At 37.3% G+C, this 20,901-nt stretch overlaps 1 protein-coding gene across 1 annotated transcript in view; it reads left to right on the plus strand.

Annotated features, from left to right (window-relative positions):
• Nucleotides 1–1,735: 1,735 nt before the first annotated feature.
• The window catches only part of Afm (afamin), a 74,095-nt gene continuing 54,929 nt past the window's right edge, over nt 1,736–20,901 (plus strand). Inside the window, exons 1-10 of the mRNA XM_029568520.1 lie at nt 1,736–1,839; nt 3,872–3,920; nt 4,228–4,360; nt 6,575–6,786; nt 7,853–7,985; nt 8,591–8,688; nt 9,278–9,407; nt 12,956–13,170; nt 16,654–16,786; nt 19,831–19,928. Of these exons, the coding sequence (XP_029424380.1) occupies nt 1,752–1,839; nt 3,872–3,920; nt 4,228–4,360; nt 6,575–6,786; nt 7,853–7,985; nt 8,591–8,688; nt 9,278–9,407; nt 12,956–13,170; nt 16,654–16,786; nt 19,831–19,928 (1,289 nt within the window). The 5' untranslated portion in view covers nt 1,736–1,751. The remainder of the gene's footprint in view (nt 1,840–3,871; nt 3,921–4,227; nt 4,361–6,574; nt 6,787–7,852; nt 7,986–8,590; nt 8,689–9,277; nt 9,408–12,955; nt 13,171–16,653; nt 16,787–19,830; nt 19,929–20,901) is intronic.

Below are 20,901 nucleotides of genomic sequence, written 5' to 3' on the forward strand. Positions count from 1 at the left end.
TACCTTGGTAACTTCATAAAGCTGTTACTATGCTCAAATATGGTATTTGAAGTAACTTAATCTGTACTTCTGTGCTACTGTCACACATATTTGGGTCCAAACTCATTTTATAATGACATTAACCTGATACCAAAGTCAGAGAAAGACATTACCAGAAAAAATTATAGTCTGATAATCCTATGGAAAATATCCCCAATAAAGAATAATGTTTCTCAGTAAATTGATTTTAACAGCACATCAAAAAGATCATTCTCTCTCTTTCCCTCTCTCATCCTCTTTCTCTCTCTCCCTCTCTCCCTTTCCCTCTTTCTCTCTCTCTCTCTCATACACACACACAAATATTACACATAACACATATCAGGTGGGGTTTGCCTTTGAGAAGAAGAATACTTCAACATAAGTAAAGTAAAAAACATGATTCAACACATTATAGAATAAAGGATGGAACCCATATGGTTTTGACAAAATTAAACACCCATTTATGATCCCTTTCAAGAGGTTAACTATGGAAGGAACTCACACAGTGATGGCCGTATGTGACAAGCCCACAGATAATTATGTACTGAAAAAGATTTCTTTTTTTTTTCATCATCAAACTATTTATTTAGTATATTACTACTAGGCAATGGCTTTTCCTACTTTTTAGACTTTTCTGAGTACATTTTGTGGGACATAAAAATGCAATGCAACGAATTCACTACATTTATTCCCATTGAATAGAAGGTTTCTTGCTCATTGGCTTAGTAGGTCTACAGCAATTCTCTATGAAAAAGATTTCTACGAGTAGAATCTCATCTTAATATAGATTTCCAGAACTTGACTGAACGGTACAAATGGCATGAATATTTTTAAGGTCACCAGTCCTCATTCAAAAACTCATTTTTCAAAAGCATTGATTATATGAGTAGTTGCTTTGCTGTATATTTTTAGAATTTGATGTTTTCTTTGTTCTAATCCCATCAGATCTAGAGAACTTATTATTTTAAGCCCAAATTTCTTTGATTACAAGTGAAATGTAATGTTGTGTATGTGTGTGTGTGTGTGTGTGTGTGTGTGTGTGTGTGTGTGTGTGTTTGCATGTGAGGGCCAGAGGATAATCTCAGGTGCTGGTCCTCAAGCACTGGCCATCTATTGTTGTTGTGTTTCTTTTTATTTTTTTAAATGAGATGGAAGCTCTGACTGGCTTGGAACACACCATATATGGTAAACAGATTGGTCAGTGAGTCCTAGGGACCTTCCAGTCCCACCTCCGCAGCACTGAGATTTCAGGTGTGCATTACCACAACCAGCATCTACATGAGTTCTGGAATCTGAACTCAGGTCCTCATTCTTGCGAGGCAAGCACTTTACTGACTGAGATGAGATGTCTAGCTAGTCCACAAAACTTCATGTCTTTAAGATGCAGTTCCTCTTTGGTAGATTATTTAGTTGTTTCTTCCTTTAACATTTGTAGAATTTCATGAGTTTGGGGGGGTTGTTTATTTGATTAGGTATTGTGCTTACTTACTTAGCCTGCGGACCTTTTTCTGCAACTCAAGAGATTTTTTTTTTTCCAGTGAAGCACATAAGTAATTTTTTCTAGTTAATAATTAGCAAGAAAATTGAAGTTTGACCAAAAAATTTACCGTATTTCAGAAAGTAGATTAACTAGGTTACTTTTTAACAAATACAATCAATGCATACTATAAAAAGTGGATTTTCCTCAGCCACATTACTTTCTTCTGTGAATGTGGCTTTGTTTTTCTTTAAACATGAAACAGTTAAAACTTACAGGCTTTATTTTCTTCTTGCTCTCTTTGACTGAATCCTTAACCCTACCCACAAAGCCTCAGGATGTAGGTAAGAATTTTACATGTATATCAGTAGGAATGACTAAATCAGGGCAATTCATTTTCTTTAGCTTTGCCCCCCAATGTAATCACTCATGTAGTTTTCCTCTCCATCTTCTTAGTTTATGTGTATTGATCAGTCATTGCAGACTATCTTCTATAGAGTTTTCACTTTGGTGGTTATACTACCCAATCTATACTGTTTTACACCCAGAAACAATCATAAACCTGTGGGATAGAAACTGTTGCCTCATGATGGAAATTGAACTTCAAAAATTAGTGTTTCTTGTGTCAGATCTATTTATGGTAACAGTGGAACAATAGATGCTAGTTGTGTATATGTATATATAAATTTATATGTAATCTACAAGTTGATATATATATGTAATCTTTAAAAAATTATCTGTCTGACATGTCTCCACTAGATGGTACAGGCCTGTAGGGTATGTAGGACCCTGCTTCCTTCTGCTGCCCATTGTGCTTACCTGCCCCACTAGACTGTTCAGGCAGGATCAGACTGGAGAAAAGGGCAATTTTCACATTTCTTTTATCCAAAGTAGGGAAGCTTTGAACTTTGTTCAAAGGAGGACCTTTTTGAATCCCTTTGGCCAGGAAGTCACATCTTTTTATAACTTGCCCAAGTGTCCTGTTCATCCCAGTCACCCAGAGGGGGTGGACTAGGTTGTACTTTACCAGACAACCATGAAGTACCTGCTAGGGAGATCATCACAGGACTTGAGATGATCATTCTCAAGATCTTCTGTTTTCCCCTTGTAACGATCCATTTCAGTACCCTGTTAATTTTGTCTGTCTTTTGTATCTGTGTTTTTCTTTTTCTCCTATTTAGGCCCTGCTGTTTTCTCAATAGGGCAATTGCAAAAGTCTCCTAATGGTCTTAGCTATCCCACTCATTTACTCTTCACTATGTCCATTTGACAAATAGCTCTTCTCACTTTCTATTTTTTGGGCAGTGAGGGAGGAGGTCCCAGCTTACACGATGCATCATTAGGTGACTGGTATTTCTTAGTGTGCAGTCATGATCATAGAACTATCCTACACAAACATTACAGTAGCTTTCAACTGAAGCCCACACTTCATGGTTTTCTATGTAATGCTCCCATAAATTGAACCTAGGCCCCCTCTCCTTAAAGAGGTCCTGCTATTCCTCTTTATGAACTGGACTGTGTTTCTCCAAACAAACCCCAGATTTCTCACCTCTGTGCTTTGACTTGAATTATTCACTCCTCACAAAAAGATAGAGCTCCTTATTTTTCTCCTAACCAATGTTTTTACATTTTTGTGGACTTAATTCCTGTGGCACTCCTCACAAACTTTCTCTGGTTCTTCATTCAGAGATCATAAAACACATGACTAATTCTTAGCTACAATGTAATTGGATTATAGTATGTGCACAAGCCATTTCCACTATGAGATTGATCAGAAACCCAAAGTCCAAGGGGATGTCTTTTTTGATCATTGTTGATCATTGCATTTTTTATGAAACAAATAAGGACTCTATGAATGTAGTCTACATGAACATATATAAATGGTCTCTGACTAGCATATGCTTCTTGGGAGATAATACGTGATTTTAGGTGACCTTAGAGATCACTTGACAAGTACTACACACTGGGCTAAACTAGAGGCAGCGTATATGGCATTTCTCATCAGGCTTTGCCATGGAAATACATCACCTATTCATTAATCTTCCTGTGACTTTTTCTGGTCATGAATGATAGACATTTGGAATGAAAAAGGCCTTTGTCTTTGCCAGGTGTATCAAGGAAGCCATCACTGGCAAATCTAAAATCTGGTCATCTTGAGATTAATTCACATCAAATCAATTTAATGATTCTTTGAGCATATAACTAACGGTGATTGGGTTGCATATTTGTTCTTTTGACTTATATCTATCTTTCTTATTAGATGTGTCAAATTATTTTGCACCACAAGAGTTTTATACTTGTACACTTAATAGTCATGTATTGGGAAGATGTTAAAATACCAAGATATATAATAATCTAAATACTGTTATTTTTCAGATCACTTCAGTGCTATCCAGAAATTTATAGACGAGAACACTGCATCTCTGTGAGTTGTGGCAGATCCCCTTTTGATCATGATGCTAATTGTAATGTTATCTGATACATTATAGGAATGTTAATGCTTCTCAAAGATAATTTAGTTAAGTGACAGTCATATAGAAAAACTAAATACAAAAATAATTATAAGGTTCAAGTGAGGCAATTGAATTGTCAAGAAGATGTAATATTTATATCCCTCTTATTCAGATAATAATCTGAGGCTATTAAGCAAGTAACCATTTCTGTGAGGCTTTTTTAGACATAATTATAAGTTCTACAGATGATCACTGTGTACCCTATGTGGACTGTTGCAGCGCCTTAATTGCATTTGCTCAGTATGTTCAGGAAGTAACCTTTGAGGAGGCAGAAATGCTGCTGCAGGTCATGATGGAATACAAGGAGAAATGCTTGGCTGACACAACCCTCCCAGAGTGTTCAAAAGTAGCTGTAAGTAAATTGCTTGTCATTTCTACCCAAACAAGAGTTAAGAAAGATATCCTAGTCACATCACTTTTTAAAAAAGATTTTATTTTTAATTATGCGTCTATGTGTGGGTATGCGCACATGAGTGCAGGTAGCCATAGAGGCCAGAGAAGACATCAGATCTCCTGGAGCTGGGGTTGCAGGTGGTTGTGAGTCACTGATATGGGTGCTGGGAACTGAACTCAGGACTTCTGCAAGAGCAGTACATGCTCTTAACCACTCAGTCATCTCTCTAGCCCCAGCCCCATTTTATTTTGCCTAATTTCATTTTCCTCAGGAGAAATACAATTCTGTCCTATGATACATAGGAAGACTGGGCTATGTACTTTCAATCTGCCTATGCCTTATTGACACAGTATGTCACATCCACACAGGCTCAATATTCTAAGATACAAGCAAAAGTACAGAGGTTCTCTTTAGTTGATTCTCTCACTGTGTACTCGACTGTTGCATCCTCTCTTCTGGACCTCATTCAGATAGAGTCACTATGTGCGTGTCAAAAAACTATGAAACACCATGACCAAACGTACATTGACCTTTGACTTTGGGAGATAAGTAGAAAATTCACAGTAGTTGTTCTGTACCGAGAATGATCCTCAATATTATTATTATTATTATTTTAATATAGGGCCTCTCTGTAGCCCCAGTTGGCCTGGAACTGGTTATGTAGACCAGGTTGGCGGCAAGCTCACAGAGATCCACCTGCCTCTGCCTCCTGAGTACTGGAATTAAAGTGTTCAGATGGCTCAGCAGTTTAAGAGCACTGGCTGCTCTTGCAGAAGACTGGGGATCCATTCCCAGCACCCACATGGCTGCTAACAACTGTCTGTAACTCCAGTTCCAGGGGAATCCAACACCCTCTTCTGACTCCATGGGCACTGCACGACACAGGTGCACTTACACACATGCAGACAATACACTCATACACATAAAATAAAAATAATAAATATTAAAAAAATAAAAAAATAAAGTGTTCACCACCACACCCGCTTCACTTTCAGTTTTAAATGAATGAATTTATCAGGCATGTAGCAAGCAAAGTAAAAGAGCAAATAGTTAAGTAGCAGTTAGATGAAAGCAGCAGATATTACACATAATCCGGTAGAAGTGAATGGAGCAGCTGGATTGAGACAACAAACGAAGTAGCGTCTTCTAATTGGGCATTTACAACACCCAGCAGAAAAACTGGGGAAGCCCTGCTGGCGCTGTTGTGCTGGAGTCCCTGCCAGATAGTTCCAGGCAGAGAGTTGTGTTCTCTCTCCATGGATGAGCTTCCAGCTTCCGGTTCCCACCACAGGATGGGATTCTTACACAATGGGATAAACAATAATGACGTCTACTGGAAACAGTTTGCCTTCCAGCTGTTCTCAAGTGCACAGTGTGTTTAAAACCCTTAGCTGTTTGCTCTTCTCATTTCTCCCTGTCATAGAATTAGGGGGGGCCAGCCTTCCCCAGGACAGGGAGCTTTGGAGGACGCTTGAAATAAACATGCTTTTGGTGGAGGAGGGGCACCCTCCCCCCAGCCCAGTTGAGGAGTTATTGACAGTTGATGGCTACTAGGAGGGAGAGTCAGTTTTCTTCAATGGCATGGTCTCTGGTAGGCTGACCACACTCCGGTGGATGGCCTCACATCCATGAGTGTATGGGCAGTGCTAACGGGGCTTACTGGGGTAAAAAAAATAAAAATAAAAACAGGACAAGAATTTGGGAGGGAGGTGTGGGACGTGGACCTTGGAGGAGTCAGAGGAGAAAGGGACTAGGGGATGGTGAATATGATTGAAATACATTGCTGTATGTATGAAATTACCAAAGAATAAGTTAAAATATTATATTAAAAATAAAAAAAGAAACATGCTTGTGTCTGTGATAAGGGGAGGCCCGCTCACCCCAGAACACTTTCAACAAGCTTAACGAGCATACGACAATCTACCAATATAATGTATGTTACAGAAATGAAATGCAGCCATTAAAGAAAGGTCAACAGGTTAAGGACTCAAATTCCTCACGGTGTAAGACGGTTGCCAAGCATCCAGTTAAAGGCGTTCTGCTGGTAACAGTGGGAAGAGCGCAACCCTTTCCTCAAAGGTGACATGGCTCCTTCATTGTGTCCACCGCTCCTCAGGAGGCACAAGAGCTTTGTCACGGTAAAGACTGTCCTTTTTTTCCTCTCTTGTTCAGAACGAGGCTGTACAGGACATGATGTGTGCTATGAAGGGGCTGTCCCAGAGGCATAATTTTTCCCACTGCTGCAGTAAAATTGGCTTTGAAAAAAGACTCTGTTTCCTCTACAACAAGAAAGCTAACATAGGATTTCTGCCTCCTTTCCCTACTCTGGATCCAGAAGAGAAATGCCAGGCCTATAAAAATGATAGGAAATCTTTTCTAAATCGGTAAGTTCAATTTTAGTATAATCTAATTGAAGTAAATCCAATAAATTTTTGTTAGCTTTTAAAATTATATTTTCAAGTGTCATCTGCTTTTCTCTGCTTTTGCATATCTGGATTCATTGATGAATAGACTGATGCATTAATTCATTCACGGGGTACTATTTAGGTTCTGTGCCCAGTGCTGAGGGTGTAGATGTGGGTCAGATGTGAAACCTATTTTTAAGACCCTTACATTAGTGTTGTGTATCTTCTAACGTGATAAATCATAAAACAGAGATGTATGCATAACTAAATAGCCAGGAAACATAGTGAAGGAAGTATTTTCTTCCCAAAGGAATTTGCAGATTTCAACTCAGGAAGACACTGAATTATTGAAAGTGTAATCAAAACTTTTTTTTTGTAACAGTGTAATAACTGCAGGAGCAGAGACTTTTTTAATGGAAAGCGGGTATGCTGTGAAACCTGTCACATGCTTATTTGAACCTAAGTAAATATAGTCCTGCGTCTCAGATGGGGTGTGACTAGGGAGTTATTTTCCTTGAATATGCCAGAGAGACCTGCTGCCTATGAGGCTGCAAGACAGGAAGGAGTTCAGGATTAGAACTGCAATCATGATCTTTTTCAAAAGCATTTTATTCATTGATTTTGTTTTATGTGTATAATTGTTTTGCCTGCATACCTGTAAGTGCACCATGTGCATACATTGCCTCTGGAGGCCGGAAGAAGGCACTGGATCCCCCAGAACTGGTTACTAACTGCCATTCGAGTGCTGGGAACTGAACCTGGGTCCTCTGTTAAGAGTAGCCAGTGCTCAGAACCACTGAGTCATCTTTCCAGCCCCACAGTCATTATTCTTAGAGTAGCAGCTCCAACATTGAAAAGACTCGTCCTGGGGCCTGAGTCATGCTGCTTCTCTGAACTTTCCTGCAACGAAAACTTGTTCTTCCCTTCGCTTCATTTCACAACTTGCTTTTCTTGTTCTCGTCTTCCTTCTCCTCGTCCTTCTCTTCCATTCCCTTGTCAACCACCCTTCTTCTCTCCTTTAAAAATAGCTTTAATGTTTTTATAGCCATATGTATGAAGTTGCCAGAAGGAACCCCTTTGTCTTTGCCCCTGTTCTTCTAACTGTTGCTGCTCGTTTTGAAGAGGTGGCAACAGCGTGTTGTGAGGAGCAACAGAAAGCCAACTGCTTTGGAGTCAAGGTAGGAGCTGCACTCGCTTGATTAAAAGGATGGGAATCACCCAACACTACAGCTCCAAGATCTTCACTTGAAATTAGATTATTACAAAAGGTTTGTTTGCCCTATTTGGTGTTATATGACCACACTCACTAATGTGAAGCTGGGTGGTCACCAGCTGCTGATATAAATGTGTTTCTCACCTGAGATCCTTGAAAGAGGATCTGATTCAGGGTATCACTTTTGACTTTTTTTCCTTATAAGCTGGAAGAAAGCTCAAGTGAGTGACTGTCTAGGGTAAATGATGACCCGATGCCTTCTGTGTGTGACAAGCCTTCTTTTGGCCCTAGCCACAGATGGAACCATGTCACTAGAGACAGCCAAACTCCAGAGGGTATGGTGGCCCTGTGTCCATTCTCCTACTGAGGGTAAGGTAGTCATGAGGAACACTGGCCACATCTTTATAACATGACATAGACAGGTATTCCTTTCAATATGTAAATTTACTGACAAAAATGTCTCATAGATTTTCTGTAGCTGAAAAATCTCTAAATAGTTTGATCAATGTGCAATTTTAAAAATAAAAGAAAACAATGAGCTGTTTCAACAGAATTTTCTTTCTCTTTCAGGCAGTTCCCATCACACAATATTTAAAAGGACTGTCTTCTTATCAAAAAAATGTTTGTGGAGCCTTTCTAAAATTTGGACCCAAAGTTTTAAACTCCATGTGAGTTTTTTACTGTGTACAAATCATGTCCTTCCTTCTAGTTTCTTGGCCTGTAACACTTTCTTGTTGTGGCAAAACAGTTGATGCCTTTTTATTTGTAGTCTTCCTGGTTCCTTAGGGGTTTTGAGGTGGGTTAGTCTAGGATGCCTCAGAACCAGGTCATGAGGACAGAATGGGAAAAGGCAGAAATGAGCAGATGCCAAGGAGAAAGGAGGTTACTTTGAGATACATTTTAGTTAGTTTGCAGTGGATTTTCTATGATGTCAATGACTCACACCGGTAAGTGTTGGCTCCTACACAGCACATCTCATTATAGTAATTGTGGAAGACAGCGAACACCCCTCTCAGGTCATTTTTGGTTGGAATTCCAGATTAGGGGTGGTAGATGCAAAATTGGGGCTGGAATTTTTTAAATGGTCATACAGACATTCAACAATACCATCAGCTATTGACAGGACAGGTACAGAATCATGGCCACAAGTTGTCATGCAGCTATTTGTGCTGCATAAGTAAAGAGCCTCTCTTTTGTATATAGTAATTTAAACTTGTTGCTTAAATTATTTTAGGGGCCTATCAATTATCTTTCTAGAAACATTGCTGTACTCAGTAAAAAATTCCCTAAGATTGGATTTACGGAACTTACTTCCCTCTTGGAAGACGTTTCTTCCATGTATGATGGATGCTGTGAAGGGGATGTTGTGCGGTGCATCCGTGACCAGGTCAGTTGTTTTTTTTTTTTTTTTTTTTTTTTTTTTTTTTTTTTTTTTTTTTAATACAGTAAAACTAATGATGTTAACATTTATTTTTAAAATTTAAATTTCAAATTAGCACCTACAGTTGCACATATTTATCAGATAAAGTGTGATATACATGTGCACAATGTGTATTGGTCAAAGTAGGTATTGTATTTCCAATTATTTCTTTTTTTTTTTCAGTCTTTTTGAGACAGGGTCTCCCTGTAGCCCCAGCAGTCCTGGAACTCACTATGTAGACCAGGCTGGTCTTGAACTCACAGAGATCCACCTGCCTCTGCCTCCAGAGTGCTGGGACTAAAGGCGTGCACCACTATGCCCAGCTCCAATCATCTCTTTATGCTTAGAGGCTTTGGGGCGCCTCACTTCTAGTTCTTCATAAAATGTATAATAGGTGATTGTGAACTATAAAACTTATTTTTCCTATTTGTTTTTTGCTACCCATTATCCAATGTCCCTGTCCCATCCTACCTTTTAGTAATTATTTTCTTTTATATCACAAGTCCTCTAGAAATCCTAGAATCAGTATTAATAGCAAAGCTCAGCAAATTATATTATCATTATATTTTAAAAGAGCTACTTTCTTAGATCTCCTAAGGTTATTTAGGTATAGTAGTTCCAAATAATTTTAAGTAATCTTTCTTCCTTTTTCCCTCCCTTCCTTTCTTATATTGATACATAGTAATTTTTTTGGTCTTTTTGAGACAGGGTCTCCTTGTAGCCACAACTGGCCTGGAACTCACTATGTAGGCCAGGCTGGCCTCGATTCACAGAGATTCACCTGCCTCGGCCTTCCTAGGGATTGAAAGCATGGGTCACCATGCTTAGTGAAACTAATATTTTAATATGTATGTACATTGTGGAGTGGCTAATTCAAATTATTCACTATAGGTATTTCTATACTATTCTCAGATGCTTATCTTTTGTGATAAGTACTTTAAATTTACTTCCTTAGCAATTTTCAAGTCATATGATGTATTGTTATTAACTATAGTCACCATGATGTACAATAGAATTCCTGAAATTCTTTATCTTCTACAACTGAAATTTCACATTTTTTATCAACTTCTCCCCAATTCTCACCCCCCATAGCGTCTGATAACCCTTAAAGTGATGTTCTATGGGAATATATTAGTAAACATATTGTTTCATAATTTAAATTGTTCATGCACTCAAATGTAATACAATTTCATTAAAAATACACAGATTTCTTCTTAGTTATAATTAAACTTTATTGACTATGCTCCAAGGGATGGACTCATACTGAAGAGCATTTGGGGATACAAATTAGGCTTTATAGGCCTAAAAAAAGTAACAGAGGACATGAAGTTGGAGAGGGGTAGGAAGGTGGGTGTAGAGATGAGGGAAGGAGGGTCTAAATAGGGTCAAAATACATTGTATGAAATTCTCAAAGAATCAATACAAATATTTTTTATTGAGCTTTTTCAATTTCATACATTTCCCAATCAAATCCAGATGCCCTCCCCATTAAAGTTCATTGTGATGTTTTTAAATTTGTTTAACTGTTTTACTTACAGTGAAGACTGTATGTTAATTAAATAACTTCAATTTTAGGATATTAAGAAATATTTGCTTTATATTAAGTAGTGGAAAGATGTCCTCCCAAATTACTTCATTTCCAAATGTAACTTAGTTAAGGAGATGCCACTCAGAATTTATTTTTGTAGCATATGATTGTTTATGGAAATGTGGTTTTATAATATTAAATCTAATTTACTAAATTGGTATAATAATTGAAATTTTCTACAGCTTGAAGCTGAGATTAAGGGATCATATTGTATTTCAAATTTCCTTCTTTTAATGTTTTATGGAGAAATAAAAGAAATTCTATTGTAATTAACTGAAAATAGAAATGAATTCTCAGGGGCTAAAAAATGCAGTGTTTAGAACAATAATAGTTTCAGGTGAGGTATGGATGCTGGCATCATGGAACCATCTCCTATTCCACTTCACATCTGGGGATTTGTCCCATTCCTCACTCTCAGTATTCGAGAAGATTCCAGATAGTGGAGTAGCTTAAATGAGGTCATAGAGATGTGAACTACTTAGTCAGTCTGGGACAGAGTTGGGTGAATGTGCAAGAAACTCCAGAGAGTGGGCCAGGAGCCAAGGCAGCTTTTAAAATTACTAATGAGGACTGGAAAGATGGCTCAGTGGTTAAGAACACTGACTGTTCTTGCAGAAGACCTGGGTTCAAATTCCAGCACCCACATGGAAGCTAACAACTGTCTGTAACTCCAGTTCCAGGGGATCCGACTGCCTCTTCTGTCTTCTGCGGGCATTTCATGACATGGTGCACTTACCTATATGCAGGCATAACACTCATACACATAAAATAAAAAATGATAAATAAAATATTTTAAAATTACTAATGCATAGGTACAGAGTCTTACTCTTTCCCTAGTCCCAGGCTTTCCATGGAGGTAAGGGCTGTGGTGAATGGTGAGGACAGAAGAAAGAGTAAGGTTTTATCTTTTATTTTATTTTATTTATTATTTTTATTTTATGTGTATGAGTGTATTGCCTGTATGTGTGCCCACAGAGGTCAGAAGAGGCCGTCAGATGCCCTGCAACTGGAGTTACTCATGGTTGTTAGCCACCATGTGGGTGCTGAGACTCAAACTCAGGTCTTCTGCAAGAGCAGCCAGTGTTCTTAACTGCAGAATCATCTCTCCAGCCCCAGGTTTTATCTTTTATACATTATTTGATGATTTGAACAGCTTCAAGTTTATAGGCACCATATGCAAATGATTCCATGAATAGGAGAACGTCTTATGTTTGGGAAGTCTTCATCTAACAGTTTCTGTAATGGTTCATTTCCTTACCAACTTCATTCACTTATCAAATACTTGTGCTTTTGCTATTTGCTTGGCAAGGTAGTTTTAGTTCACAAGAGAATAACTAGATTGGCTGAAATACATTGATATGCCTTCAGTGGCCACCATGGAAAGCTCAAGTAATTCTGATGGGGGAGTAACAACATTTAGAATTTAGGTACCAATGGGGCCTGCGAGATGGCTCAGTGGGTAAAGGTGCTTGCTGCCAAGTCTGATGAGCTGAGTTTGGTCCTGAGGACTGCAAATTGTCTCTGATCTCTACATACATGCAGTGGCAGGCATGAGTGCCCACTTTCCCCACTCTCTACCAAAAGAAAAAAAAAATAGTAATTCAAAAAATTGCAAAGATGTCAATGTATCAGAGTAGTGGGGTAAGGTACTTAAACATTAACACTCAACAATGAATATAAATTTATAATAGCTCTTATTTTTCACAATTATATCATCTAAAATCCTAAGTGGAAAAACATTTGCATTAATGCAACTTTGAGCATTAAGTTAGTATGAGATTTAAATATGACCTGTCTAATCAGCTGATGAAGTGACTCCTGATGGGAACTCATGATTGGTTTTGCATGCAGTCATTCCACTATGAAGGAAAATCAGCCCTGAAGAAATTTTGAAAGTAAAGCATTTTCTTTTTCTTATTTGATTCAGAGCCAGGTAATGAACCATATTTGTTCAAAACAAGATTCCATCTCCAGCAAAATCAAAGAGTGCTGTGAAAAGGAAACACCAGAACGTGAGGACTGCATAGTTAACACAAGTAAAGATGACAGACCAGCGAACTTGTCTCTCAGAGAACCAAAATTTACTGACAGTGAAAACATGTGTCAAGAACGAGATTCTAATCCAAACGACTTCTTTGCCGAGTACAGTAACTCTCTATTGAAAATTTATAAGGCAAACAGAAAGAAACATAATAGATTTGCTATGTTGGCTAATTTGAATGGAGGGACATGGCACCATTTAATTCACAGGGTAATCGATAATTTCAAAAATCATGGCTGCAGACTAGAGTGTTCCCACAGAACCTGAATCAAAAGCAACTATGTTATAGTAATGGCTAAAATTTATTTAATCCTTGATATGTGCCAAGCAGTAGGCTAAAGTACAAAATTTCCCAATTTTTCAAATTAGCAAACTGAGGTACAAATAGTTAAGTGGCTTGTTCAAAACTATAGCTAAAAATGACAAGTAAGGAATTGACTGGCCCCAGGGGGGGTCTGGATCAAGCTGCATGCTTGAGTGCCCTGGTACACCATCCCATAGTTGAGAAGGGGAAGACTAGTGGACTGGGAGCCACAGGACTAAATCTACATCTTAGTTGTTGAGCCACAGGACTAAATCTACATCTTAGTTGTTATAGGGACAAGTTAAACTTTCTGTGCTTTATTTTTTATTATTAAATTTTGACATCAGTGCAAAGTGATGGGTCTCGTGGTATTTTCGTGTGTGTGTGTGTGTGTGTGTGTGTGTGAGAGAGAGGATGAGAGAGAGAGATAGAGAGAGATATTTTACTTTGTTCTTATTCACTTCCTTCTCCCTTTGCCCTCCTCCTGTTGGTCTTTTTTATTCAATTTATTAATCCACTTAATTGATTTGATAATTTTTGTGTTTAAATTTTGCAGTTCTTTATATATTCTAGATATTAATCCCCTGTCTGATGTATACTTGACAAAGATATTTTTCTCATTCTATAGTCTGTCTCTTTACTCTGGTAATTGTTTCTATTGCTGTTCAGAAGATTTTGAATTTCATGTAATCCCATTTGCAACTCTTGGATTATTTCCTGTGCCACTGACGTCTTTTCCAAATGTCCGTTTCTATGTCTTTATCTTGAAGTATTTTGCCTATGTTTTCTTCTGCCCATTTCTAAGTTACAGGTCTGATATTAGGATCTTTGACCTCATTTTACCCTTTTTTTGTGCATGGTGAGAGAGATGGATCTGGTTTCATTGCTCTACCTATGAAAATACATTTCCCCTGGCATCATTTGTTAAAGAAGCTGTCTTTCCTTTAACGTATGTTTTTGACAGCTGTGTCAAAAATTAGGTGGATGTAGCTGTGTACATGTATTTCTTGGTCCTCTATTCTACCCTATTGGTATATATGTGTGTTTTTGTGCAAAAATTATGCTGTTATTGCTATTATGGCTCCAAAATACAATTTAAAGCCAGGTATTATGATACCTTCAGCAAAGCTTTTTCTGCTAAGGATTGCTTTGGCTACTCAGGGCATTTTGTGCTTTCATATGAATTTTGAGGATTATTTTTCCAAGTTCTATGAAGAACATTATTGGGTTTTTATGGGGATTACATTGAATCTGTAGATTGTTTTTTTTGATAATATAGCCATTTTTACAACATTAATTCTTCTAATTCATGAGCATGGAAAATCTTTCCATCTTCTAGAGTCTTTTCTAATTTCTTTTTTCAGTGTCAAAGTTTTCACAGTGGAGGTCTTTCACTTCCTAAGTTAGGTTTATTCTTAGGTATATTTTTGAAGCTATCATGAGTGGGAATTTTTGTGATTTTTTTTCTTGACAAGTTTATTAGCATATAGAAAAGCTATACATTTTTAAGGCTGACTTTGTATTCCACTTTGCTGAAAGTGTTTACCAGTTCTGAGCATTTTCTGGAGAATTATTTAAAGTCTTTAAATCATGCAATCTGTAAATAGGGATAATTGACTTATTTGTTTCCTATCTGTATTCTTTTTATTTCTTTCTCTTGTCTTATTGCTCTAGCTAAGACTTTGAGCACCATATTGGATAAGAGTGGAGCAGTGGGCATCCTTGTCTCATTTCAAATTTTAGACGAAAGGCTCTCAGTTTCTCCCCATTTGGTATAACATTGTGTCTACAGCCTCTGTTATGCTGAGGTATGTTCCTTCGATTTCTGTTTTATTCAGGGCTTGTATTATAAAAGCATATTGAACTTTGTTGAAGGCCTTTTCTGCATTAATTGGGGGTGATTACGTGGTTTCTATTCCAAAGTCTTCTTATGTATGGAATAATAATTTACTGCTTTGTGTCTCTTGAAGCAACCTAGCCTCTCCAGACTGATGCTAACTTGGTCTAGTGTATGATCCTCTTAATGTGTTCTAAGATTCACTTTGAAAAAAATGTAGTGGGCATTTTTGCAGCCGTGTTCATCAGGGAGTTTGGTCTATAGCTTTCTTTCTCTGCTGTGCCCTTATCCAGTTTTGGTATCAGGGTAACGCTGGCTTCGTAGACTGAGTTTGGTAGTATTCCTTTCCTTCCTGTTTTATGAAGCAGTTTGTGGAGTATTATTGGTGTTAGCTCTTTAAAGGTTTGATAGAATTCTGTACTGAATGTGGACCTGGGACTTTCTTTGTTAAAAGACTTGTTCTTACTGCTCCAATCTCATTAGTTGTTATGAATTTGATTAATTTGTTCATATTTTCTTGATTTAATTTTGATAGGTCATATGTGTGCTATGAATTTCTTCTAGATTTTTACAGTGTTTTGAAATATAAGTCCTCAGAGTATTCTCCAATGATTTTCTGGACCTCACTGGACTCTGCAGTGTCCTTTCCTTGTTATCTTTAACTTTATTAATTTGTGTCTTGTCTTCCTTTTGGTTTGTTTGCCTGTGGGTTTGTTGTCTTGTTTATTTTTGCAAAGAAGTAACTCTCTGATTGCTTCTAATTATCATTCTTTTAATCTCCATTTCATTGATTTCTGTCTTGATTTTTATTATTTCTTTTGGGTTTGCACTTTTATTAAAGTGCAAAGATTTTGAGGTGCATCAGTAGGTTATTTATTTGAGATATTTCAGATTTTTTCCATTGTTTTTAAAAGTACATTTATTTATTGAATTTGAGTGTGGGGGGGTGGGGCATGTGCCTCAGTGTATGCGTGGAGGTCAGAGGACAACTTGTGGGAGTTGGGGGGGAGCAGTGTGCACAGGCTGCTCCTTATGCCTCACCAAAGATGTTCCAGGGAGTAAGAGTGCTGCATTCCCACAACTCCAAGGCAGAACTCTGAATGCATTTTCCAACAGAATTATACTCTGCGTGTGTTTTCCAAAGCCCTGCTAGCACCATGCAGCACCTGAGAGGCTCTATGTGTTCCACTGTCCTAATAATTATTTCAGTAATTTCAATAAGTCTGTCTTCTTTGAGTAAAAAAGAATGTTAGTTTGAAAAATAAGGTGGAAGAAAACTTTTGTAACACTATAATGAAAATTCCTCTTAAATTACTTCCCAAACTAGTCATATTTCAAATTTAGCTTTGAGAACAGACAGTATTAGATCTCACCAGAGCAAATAGATGTGGGCTGGTGTTCTGTCTCTCTGTAAGTGCTAACATACTGTTTTGGACGTCTCAGATTCATTTATGAATACTCCAGAAGGCATGTTGACCTATCTACCCCAGAGCTCCTAAGAATCACTCAAGTTTATAAGGATCTCCTGGAAGATTGCTGCCGCAGAGAAAACCCTCCAGATTGTTACCGCCGTGCGGTATGTTTCATTATTACAGATTCAGAAAACTGGGGGAAAAAAAACCATAATGGAATACTGAAATTTTGATATTGAAATTGAACTCCAGTCAGGAGCATAGAAACGTGATGGGCCAGCATGAGTCACTTTAGACCAGTGGAAGACCATCCTTGGCAAGAACATTAACAACCTGCTTACGTATAAGTTTTTGAACTAGATTTCTAAAGCTCTGCCTCCATTTCTTTCTTTGGTACAATCGATTTTTTGAACCCATTGTATGGATTCAAAACTTTTTCTTAGTAAATACTTCTGTTTCTATGCTCTATTTTTGAGCAGTATTAACTTTTGGTATGATTTAAAAGCAATAAATGTATAGGAAAGTACCAAAAGTAACAAGAAAAAATTTTTTCAAGCATCCTAATTCGATCATCAATCAACATACAACTAATATTTTCTTTCATGTTTCTTTCCATATATATTTGTGTGTCTCTTAAAAATAAGGTTGAAAAAGTACACTTCTTAGGAAATGTTTGGACCTTTTATTATTTAGTATGATAGGTAACTTCTCACTTTTTGTTTTGGTTGTAAATGCAGCTGCATTTGATTTCTATATGGCCACAAAGTTAATGACTTAAAAAGATCAAAAATTGATTCTCTCCCAGAACATGAAGTAGACAATAAGACATACAGGACAGAACTCGGGTGGTAGAGTCTGTGATCCCTCCAGGGGCTCCCAGGAGGATCTGGTCCTTAATTCTACCAGTTTCTAATTTAGAAAATGCTTGTCATTAAACACCTTTCAAAAGGCGCTTCATTAGCTAAATGATAGTATTCCATCATAAGGATATGAAGCAATTTGCTCAACTGTGGTCCTACTGTCCTATTGTGAATGTTTAGTTATGCTATGATTTAGAGATGAAAATCTCATTCTATACATTTTCATTAATATTTGTGATATTTTATTTATGATTGGTCACTACAGGGGGGAATCACAGGTCAAAATATGCAGATTTTTAAACATATTTGACCCAAACAGCTAAGCTAACTTGTAAAAGATTAAATTTGTTTTGATTTATTTATTTTTATTTTATGTGTATGAATGTCTTGCCTGCATATATGCAAAGTGCACCCAAGTTGTGCAAAGCCTGCAGGGGCCAGAAGAAGGCATCAGATCTCTTGGAACTAGAGCTACAGACAGCTGTTAGTCTCCATGAAGCGTTGCTGGGAATCAAAACCTAGGTCTTCTGGAAGAGTAACCAGTGCCCTTAACTGCTGAGCCATCTCTCCAGCCCTCTTTGAGAGGACTTTTACCAGGGTGCAGTCTCAGAGCAGGACTTGAGCAATCATTTCAGTTTCACCTTTGCCAGCAGTGCACATGCAAATTAGCTCTGTAGTAATAGATTTACATGTAAAAATAGTGGCTGTGTTTGAGGCAAGGTTTGTTTTTTAAAATTGAATTTAAATTTTTCTATACAATTTTTGATCTTTTATTTTTAATTTTTATGAAAAATGTGTCTGTTTATGAGTCATTTTCATATTGAATTTAATAGCTCTTCATATTTCTTCTTATGATATAGCATATAATTTTGTATATGTTATAGAAATTAAGTATTTGACACTTTTTATAATTCCTTAGTTATGTGCTTCTTTGCTTTATTTTTTCACTTATTATGAAAGCAAGTTTATAATCATTCAATTTGAGCAATGAAATACAGAAACTTTTTTTCATTCATGTTGTCACTGTCCCTAATAAGTCACTCTACTCCTGATCTTTAGATGAATGATAGTATTAGATACTAGAAACAATAGCTAGAAAATTCTCTTTTACATGGAGACACAGTTTGTACCACAATGTCTGTCTTGTGTGTGGTTCTCTCTAGTAGCAACTCCAAAATTGTGAAGTAAAAGAGTAGGACTCTTTCAAGACCTTAAGGTGGCCATCAACATTGCAAATAATGGCTTACATGTATTTTATTTATTATTTTTATTTTATGCATATGAATGTTTTATCTGAATGTATGTAAATGTACCTGTGTTGTGCAATACCTGCAGAGGCCAGAAGAGGGTGTCTGGTCCTTTGGAATTTGAGTTACAGATGGTTGTTAACAGCCATGTGGGTGCTGGGAATCAAACCCAGGTCCTCTGGAAGAACAGCAAGTATTCTTAACCACTGAGCCATCACTCCATTCCTGCAAATAATGTCTTTAGGCACCCCCAAATTAATTCTTCACAGTTCAACTCATTTGGCAGATATTTATTGTGCAGATGTGAACCAGATGTGGTTCTGGATGAGGAAGAGATGACAATGAATGATCAGTACAGAAGCTCTTGCCATGATGGTCCCTTCATGTTTGGTCAGCATAGTCTGCTTTATTAACACAGGCAGTGCATGCCTTTGTTGTAAACAAATGGATTATTTCTTTCCTTGATTTTCAGAAGTAGGAGATGAATGGGAATGGGAGGACAATGGGATATTCCTGACAAGGTCTCTCATTTTATGACACCCTTTTGTTTCTCTAATGGAATTAAATTTATTTCTTCTTAAAAATTGTCTAATTTTATGCTCTGACAAAGAAAGTCCATCAAATAATTGAAGTCAATTATTGAAGGTTTTAAGTTCCAAATCTGCAAAAAGACATAGAAATAAACATGCCTAAAATGTTCTGTAGCAATACTTACTAATGGGGTCATCACAGGAAAGTTATTAAAGTTCACAAGGCCTGTTTCCTTTACTTAAAGATGGAGATAACAACTGCTCTGGACAGTTCAAGGTCAGAATCATGTATAGACATTGCCAAATAAAATTTAAATTATAGCCAATAATTCATAAAGCACTAAAGAATCAACAAGATGATGTACTAGTTGAAATTTAAAATTTTAGCAAAAATCTACCTATCTAAAATTGAAAAATTCCAATTCCAATTCTTGCATACACAAGGGAAAGTACGTAGTCATGTGAGCTTGAAAATACTCTAGAAACAAAGGAGCTACTGAACAGTTGACATAAAGTTTATCATTTGATTTTAGATAAAATGTTTGTAACCATGATTGTTTTTAATTTTCAGGAGGAGAAATTCAATGAGACAACTGAGAAAAGCCTCACAATGGTACAACAGGAATGCAAGCGTTTCCAGGGTCTGGGGAAGGATGGTCTGCAACACCAGTAGGTTGTCTGCACATTTGAGTTAGCTGTTGTGACCAGGATCAAATAATCTCTTAAAGTACTAAAAAAAAATTAGGTCAGTCTTTTAGTTATGGCCAATTCATAAACTCTGAGAAGGAACAAGAGTATAAAAGCCAAGAATTCACACTGAGCCATCACATGAATCCTTTACCAGAAATAAGATTAGAAATAGAGAGCTCTCAACAAAGTATTTCTATAATGTTTTGTTTTCTATATGAACTTGCTTTTCTCACTCCTAAATCAGGACTCTTAGATTTTTGTCCTATTTGAGAGTGGGCCAGAACAAACTTCAGTTGTTACTGTTGCTGGAAAAGTGATGCCCAGGATTTAAATCTGTCACCTGAGCTTACAGAAATATCTCTGGGTTTTCTTAATATTGTAGTGTTTATTCTTTTAATGCTCTGTGAACATTCATAAATAATATGCAGTTAATTTAGATTTTTAAAATTGTATTAGTCACTGTTCTGTTGCTGTGATAGAAACCCTGACCAAAACAATTTATAGGAGGAAGAGTTTACTTGAGCTTATGGTTCCAGGGGAATTACAGTCCATCATGGCAGGGAGGCATGGTGGCTGGAGGTGGCTGGAGCAGGAGCAGCAGAAGCTAAGCTCTCACATCATCACACAGGCACAAGAAGCAAGAGAGCGAATGGAAATCTGGCAAGACTTAAGAACTCTCTAAGCCCACCCCCAGTGATGTGCTTCCTCTAGGATAGCCACACCTTCTAAAACCTCCCAAAACAGCGTCATCATCTGGGGACAAAATGTCCAAATACTTGGAGCCTATGGGGGACATTTTCATTCAAACCATCACAGGGTCCTAATGAGGACATGGTCAAAATACTGTGATAGCCACTTGGATTATTCAGGACTTTGTGGCATAATTTAATTTTTCCAAATTACTTTGATCATTTAAGAAAAACTGTTGATGTGCCTTCTTAAATATCTATTA

This window comes from Nannospalax galili, unplaced genomic scaffold, assembly GCF_000622305.1.
Source record: "Nannospalax galili isolate Female #2095 unplaced genomic scaffold, S.galili_v1.0 scaffold800, whole genome shotgun sequence".
Taxonomy (NCBI): Eukaryota; Metazoa; Chordata; class Mammalia; order Rodentia; family Spalacidae; genus Nannospalax; species Nannospalax galili.